Source organism: Patagioenas fasciata, chromosome 1 (genome assembly GCF_037038585.1).
Source record: "Patagioenas fasciata isolate bPatFas1 chromosome 1, bPatFas1.hap1, whole genome shotgun sequence".
Lineage (NCBI taxonomy): Eukaryota > Metazoa > Chordata > Aves > Columbiformes > Columbidae > Patagioenas > Patagioenas fasciata.
The window spans coordinates 184,904,919-184,912,560 of NC_092520.1; the positions used below are offsets into that span (position 1 = coordinate 184,904,919).

The window sequence follows — 7,642 nt, forward strand, 5'->3', positions numbered from 1 at the left end:
AAGGTTCTTGAGGTTGTTCAGCTCGTCTATTGTCTGTTCTCATAGTCTTACCCTTGCCTGAGATATTAACATCAGTCTCCTGGCGAGGTGGAAGGAGGAAAGACGGAGAGAAAAGATATCATGCTGTTTACAGATTTTGCCTTTCCCCTGTCAATATGTGAAAACATTTATTGCCAAGGAGATGGTTGTCTGTTTGTGAGATTCCTCAACTAGTTTCATAATATAGTCATGATCACAGCGATCAGTTAGTGTAGGTGCAGATTTCTGTTCTCTACATGCAGCATGGACATACTTCTAACCTTATCCATTTCTTCTTCAGAAAGACTTCAAATTACCAGTCTCCGAACTGTAACCAAAAGTATATGAGTGCTCTAGCTTCAGACAAGATTGCATACAAATATGTGTTATCTTTCATATTAAATTAATTCATTTTATTAAATCTCTGTTTTCTGATTAAGAGGGCAGACTGAGGGAGAACCAATGAAATTAAGTGAAAATTGCTATTCTTATCTATCACTAACAACATGCAAAAGCCATACTGAGAGGGCAAAGAACAATGAAATTCTCGTGGTCATGGTACAACTTACTCTACAAAAATAAAAAGGATTAAGTACTGAAAAATGACCTCTCAGCCTTTAACGCTGTAGTAGAATAGAGACCCTTGGAAATCTTTTCCTTGTAGAGACCTTTTCCTCAGTTGGATTTCCCACTGAATTTTCACTTATTTTCTTATTAAATTCTCGGTAGACTCACAGTCCCATTAAAAGTAATTTATTTCACATGTGTTATTTTTCATTTTGCTGAGAAAAAAATTCTAAGTCTTGACCCTGTCCTGAAATAAAAAGATTATTTTTAAGGCAGTTAAAATACTTTTCAAAATCAGGTGACTCCAAAGAAGAACAGAAAAAAACCCCCACCAAACTACGGAAAAATGCATTTCTTCATCTCTGCTACATTTAGGATGTGGTTGTGCCCCAGGAGTCCAGATGATTGCAGTGACGATGCCCCTGAGCTCAGGGGCCCAACTTTCCGTCTACATATAAACATTCCTCCCGCTCCAGCCGAAGCATGCCCTTCTGGCTTGCGTAAAAACATATTTTTAAGAACTCTCCTGAGTAAGATCATTTAAGTATGATTTTGGCCAGAGCTATTTACAAGTTCGGGCTTTCACTGAAGTGAGTAATTGAATTACGTTGAGCCTCTGAAGTTTGCCTTTTATTTATTTATTTTCCCCAATTGTGTGACTCGCTCTGCCATTGGCTGGGTCCCTGCAGCCTACCCGAGGGCGCTGCAATTACATAAAGCTCTGCTGGGAGCCTATATAAAGCCTTTTTGCACGCCAGCAAGAGACAGAATTTCATCAAGATCCAGGTCCAACTGCTTTAGTTCACACAAACAGGAGGAGATTTGCTTGAAGATACACGGAAACCTGAACCCAGGCTGGTTTGTTTGCTAGCCAGTACTTCACAGCTGTCAACCTGAGTTGCAAGTAGCAGCTACTGCAAGTAGCTTCTGTGCACTATGAAGAATTTTTCATTTCCTATGCAGGATAACACACATGAGACTGAGAGTTCTTCTCCTCACAGATTCCTGAGTTTGACAAATCAGTCAGATCCTGTTGGAAGACCAGAAAGAGATGAGCAATTAGCTCAAGTAGAGGTTGCTGTACTGGGGGTCATATTTCTGACAGCGTCTGTGGGCAATTTTATTCTCATACTGGTGCTGTGGCGAAGAAGAAAGAAGCTCTCTAGGATGTATGTGTTCATGCTTCACCTCAGCATTGCTGATTTAGTGGTAGCCTTTTTCCAAGTGCTGCCTCAGCTCGTGTGGGATATTACAGATGTTTTCATAGGGCCAGATTTCCTGTGCAGAATTATCAAGTATCTACAATTGCTGGGCATGTTTGCCTCAACTTATATGATAGTGGTCATGACAGTGGACAGATATCAAGCAGTTTGCTACCCTATGGTCACTTTCCAAAAGAAGAGAGCTCTCTGGAACATCCCTATTTGTACCAGCTGGTCTATATCATTGATTCTTAGCCTACCGCAAGTATTTATCTTTTCTAAGACTGAAATATCTCCAGGTATCTTTGAATGTTGGGGCGAATTTATTCAGCCATGGGGCCCAAGGGCATATGTGACTTGGATTTTTGTAGTTATATTCTTCATTCCCTCAGCCATCCTTATCACGTGCCAGGTTAAGATTTGCAAAATAATCAAAAGAAATATATACGTGAAAAACCATGAATACGAAGTAACAAATCAGAAGCAAGTCCTGCCATCCCGAGCAAGCAGTGTGAACTGTATTTCAAAGGCTATGATCAAGACTGTAAAAATGACGGTGGTGACAGTTGTTGCATATGTCCTCTGTTGGTCACCTTTCTTCATTGCACAGCTGTGGTCTGTGTGGTTCCCCAGTGTCATGACCGAAGGTAAGATACTTTCCATCTTCATTCATAATCTCATTGCAGGCTAGCACGGTGCTGTGTTGCTTTATATTTGCAATTTATTTTTGTGTAAAAGTTAGATGTGATCATTTCAGTATGATTAAAAAGAAAATCCTGGATGGATTATCTACTATATTTAATTAGGTACAGAGAACTTCATGTGTTCTGTGATCAGAACATCATCTATATATATATATATATATATATATATATATATATATATCTGATTCTATGATTCTATGCATGTTTGTGTTTGGGGTGATGGATGATTTAAAGATTAATAAACAGCACAGGGAAAAACATCATCTGCTCTGGCAAGGGTTGAGATTTTTAGAGGCTTTAGATATTAAAGCAGTAGTATTTTGGGTTCTTGAGGTGAGAAGGAGTAATTAGCTATGCAAAGTAATAAAATAAAGATTTCTTATTTACTGGATAGAACAGTGATATTATAAGACATCTTTTTATTTTTTTAATATTGAAGTCACATTGATGAAATCTCTGTAGTACACTATGATACAATTAAAATCGTGAAACAGCTGTTTATAAAGCAAAAAAAGCAAGCCTGAGAAAGATATCAAAGAACATAATGTTGTAAGCTAGATTAATCTTGTCGAATTGATACTGCTGCTGCTTTGTGAAAGGCAGACTCTATGTGACATTATTTAAGTTCACCTGTTCTAACCTCAAAGATACAAACCAAAGGAGGAAGAAAAAAATATAATAGCTCTGTCTGATGAAAAAAAATATTCTCATCTTTGTTTTAAGAATTCTTTCTGTCAGTGTGAATTTGGGTCTTTCTGTACATATATTTCTATCAAGAGCTGTAGTTATCTGTATAGCAGGTTAGTACTTGCTTTTAAATTTGATGCAGCTACATAAAAAAAAGCTATTTGGAACTATTTAACTCAATACAATACAGTGTGCTTCATGCCTTCTGAAACTGCAAATTGCATGGAGTAAATAGGAATTTCCTGCTCTTAGATCAACTTTAATATATGAGCAGGTACAACAGAAAGCAGCAGACTGTGAAAATGTTACTTATTTCTATATGCACTTTATTTACTCTGTTACTCTTTTATCTATTTCATTCCAGGTTCAGCATTCACCATTATCATGCTCCTTGGCAATTTAAATAGTTGCACCAACCCATGGATTTACATGTATTTTTGTGGCCACATTCCGTATTGCACAAAGAAGCAGCTGGAGAACACCTTGGCTCAAGAGGAATCGGTGATCACAGGGAGCATTCATCTCGTAGACAGAGACCCTGAGGAAAACAGCACTTCTGCGTAAATGTTGAATGCTTTTTGTTGTTTTGTTAAATTTGCTATGTTCAGAAGACATGTTGATATTTTACCACTGTTCGTTGTTTTGTGATAAGGAAGCTTTAAAAGTGTCTTTTGTTGTATAAATATAGTTCCCTGCTGTTCTGTAGCATGTATATGAACTTTCCGTGTTGTACAAGCCTGACTCAATACTTCCACCATCACTATGTTATCAGAATGAATTCTCATGAAGACTGACAAAGATACATAAAAACATCTTAGATGTTTTGTGCCCTAACATACTTTCTCTCCTGTGATTCTGAATTTCTAAGTAGTAACATAATTGGAAAGGAATCTAACATAATTATACTTGAATATTTGTTCAAATTGAACCGTGAATTGTTCATCATTCTGATGCGATTGAAGGACAGTCTGACAAATCTTGAGAAGGCAGCAGGAAATCAGAAAAAACTATTATTAAAACCTATTTTAAATTAACTCATATACATTTATAAAATGCCTAGCAGCTAAATGTCCTTTTTCAAAAAATAATTCCGTGTCCTTGTGATGCTGGATACCTACTTCAGTTTCAAATGCCATTGTAGATGGCAGGAGGACAGCAGCATACTAACAGTTCAGGTTTGTGGCTTCACAACATGGGACTTGATCTTCCATGCATTCCCTGATGGGCAAGCAGTTAAGTGAAACTCCCCAGACATACACACATATATATATATACTTTTTTTTTTTTTTTTTAATATTTATTTTAAAAAAATGTGCTAGGAATGTACACTTTCATTTGGTGTTCAGACCTATTTTTTATGGCATGCAATTTATTGATAGAGTGTGCTCAGAACCCCTTCAAGTTCAAATTCAGTTATTTACCCTTCATGGTAAAAATGAATCTGCATATCTTAATCTCAAAAAGCCATTTGCTTGCTACTTTGTGGGTGTTTTAAGCAGGTAGCTATTTATTCCTCTTTCAGGGTCTGCAATCTAATCAGAGGAGTATAGAAGGAATATCGCCAAGGCTCTTTCAGGTGAGAATAGAGCTACATTCACAGAGATTCTTGGTGATATTTCCATATCATCACATTAATACTATGTTTCATCGTTCACATTTTATTTTTATGAGTGCCAGCAATCTTAAATTTCAATTGAAAAGCTATAAAATTGGGGTATTTTAATCTCAGATTCAAATTAGCTCTCAGATAGGTTCTCCCTTATGACTTAATTAAATCTTTAATTTTTGTTTGTTTGTTTGTTTTCTACTTCGTTTGTTTGCAGTTAGTTACATAGTAAAATATACAATGTGGAAAGGAACTCTAAATAGAATTGCTTCAAGGAACTACCTGTGTCGTACTATGGGACTTCCAGCAAAACACACTGAAAGCCTCAAAAGATAAACAACTGCAAGGAAAACAGGCATTCAAATTTTGTACAAATAGTAATGCAGATCCAGAACTGATGTCAGTCACAGTACTGCCCAGAGACCACAGTGGAGCTGTGCCATTTTACACCACCTGATCTGACCTCTGATATTTAAAAAGTGTAACTTCTATTACTTAGATTTCTGCATTGCTCATATATTTGTTTCTGGCTCTATAAATAATTTGGTAGAGCTTGATTTCTCAGATAGCAATAGCTCCATGTGTTCTATAAAAATCTGAAAGCAACATTAACTGTCCATATTTCAGATATTTTGATCATGTAATGAATGAAATGCCAGAATTTCTTAAGCACAATAATGAATTCTCACTGTCTGTGGTGTTCAAATCAATGATATTTTTGTCTCGCAAGTGCTTTCTTTCTGATTTTTTAAATTTCTTTGTCTTGAGATCAGTCCTGATGATATGAATAAAAATAAAGGTTACTGTACCGTGATGTCAAACTATTGGCTATGGACACTTTTAATTTCAGTCCAACAGGAGGTACTTGAACACAGGTATTCTTGCCTTTTTTTCTTCATTGACCCCTGACAAACACACTCACTGGGGAATTTGGTGCTGCTCCACAATTTTCTGTCAAAACTGATTTTCAAATGATGGAAAATTTATTTTGACATCTTCCCCCCTCCACCCACCTCCCCTTACTTAATGAAGTGTCCTTTCCAGGACTTCTCTTATTTCTTAAAGAAAAAGACACTTAAAAATACAATGAATTTTTTCTCTTTGTGAATTTGGTCATCAGTTTTCTTGGGAGTTGTAGTTTTATCATCTTGTACCCTTGTTTTCCTCTGTATTTTTATTCTTCAGCTGGACTATATCTTGAGCTGGACTGCATGAGCTGGACTATATCTGTCAATTCACTATCACTTGTATTTCCAATAGACATTACAGCGTCTCAGTAAGAGGAAAGACTGTGAGACATCACTGTAGGCTGGCCAGGGTGTTTAATCCATATGGGAGAATCAGAAACTTGAATGTACAAGTCCCTGGAGGCACTGTGGAAGCACGTGCAAATGAAAAAATCCAGTTATCAGATGAAAGCCTTCCTCATCAATGCCTAAATTCTGTTTTCTCACATAAATCATTTCTGAGCAGAAAAATACATACTGTACATGTTCAGACTTTTGAAGTGAATGGGTGTGTTGTTGATGCTGGCACTGCAGTACAGATAAGAAGAATCAAAGGCAATGTAATCTATCAATTCTGTCTTGAATCATTACAGAAACAAACAAACAAGCAAACAAAACCCACAACAAAAGTACTAGAATGAAAGGAAAATCCCAACATGTGTTTTTAATTCTTTACAATATATGTTGATGATTTTGTTATTCTACAGAACTGTTGCTGTATTTTCATAGCCAGTCCCAGTTCAATTACTTGTAAATGGTGAGTACTGAAGCCAGAGGTGTCGGGTGATAGTACTTCTCTTTAATCTTTCAACAAAATGATGCTGGCAAAATTTAAAGATGGTACCAAACTAATGTCCTGCCAATTCCACTTTAATCACTTAGTTCTGACAATGGTAATGGGTTATAGGGCTGAATAAACTGCTCCTGTCTCCGTGTTGTTGGGGAATACTGGCAGTGTGATATGGAGGCCCAAGTTGGAAATGGCGGAATTTATGATGCAAGGCAGACATGGCTGTATTGTCCAGTTCCCAGACACTCAGCCAGGATAAAATCATCCTCAAGAGCCTGCAAATGTTAGCTATTCTTGGCTGAAGAGTTTCAGGAGCAGGCAAAGACAAAGAATAATGATCCAGCTACTCAGTTCTTCCAGACAAATCTGGTTTAGGTTGGATTCCTCACAGGCAAAGAAATAAAAAGGCAAGCCATTTTCTGTCTTCACAAGGTAGGGATTTGGCCTGAATGCCTTGGGTATCTACAGGAAACACATGATTCATACATGCAGCTAAACAGGCAGGATTGCAAATGAAAACAGCTCAAATGAGAATTGTATTACTTACAGTAAGGCAGTCACAAATAATTTATTTACTACTGTATTAGCTGATCCATATAGATTTGGACTGAAAGGAAATCAGTGTTAGAAATCAGAAATAAAACCTGATGTAAAATATGCTACCACATCAAACCTCCAGCTGCCATCCCCAAACCCATCTCTTCAGTCCTACGTGTGCAACCCTAGGCCCCTCTGTGCTCTCATGATCCCAAAGCCTCATGGTCCCGTAGGTTCCAGAGCCTCATGTTCTGCAGTACTGTTCCCAAAATCTACCTGCCCTAAGCTCTTGAAGAGGTACCCCAGGTTGTCTTGACTTTGCCTTTCTGAAACAAAAGGATAGAAGCTGTGTTTATTTTTCTTGGGCTAAATGGTGCTCCTGCTTTGCTGCTTGAGGACTTTCTGAGGGTCATCTCATTAAGAAGGCAAATTCTCGGCATCTTTACAAGCCCCCCTGTAGAATTTCCGTTACTTTGCATTTCACTTTTTCAGGAACAACAGAAAGAATAGGCTTTGAGTGAAAC

General features: G+C 37.4%; 1 protein-coding gene across 2 annotated transcripts; it reads left to right on the top strand.

The window, feature by feature from the left end:
• LOC136111452 (arg8-vasotocin receptor-like) lies at positions 1-5,605 on the top strand. 2 transcript variants are annotated; one of them, XR_011737017.1, is made up of 3 exons: positions 1-2,434; positions 3,543-4,754; positions 5,002-5,605. XR_011737017.1 is itself a non-coding variant. In XM_065855667.2 (2 exons), exons 1-2 carry the CDS (start codon positions 1,522-1,524, stop codon positions 3,740-3,742), a joined length of 1,113 nt encoding a protein of 370 aa, XP_065711739.1. In that variant the 5' UTR covers positions 1-1,521; the 3' UTR covers positions 3,743-5,605. The 2 variants fall into 2 exon arrangements, 1 of the variants encoding a protein (XP_065711739.1); XM_065855667.2 differs by having other exon boundaries at positions 3,543-5,605.
• Positions 5,606-7,642: the final 2,037 nt, after the last annotated feature.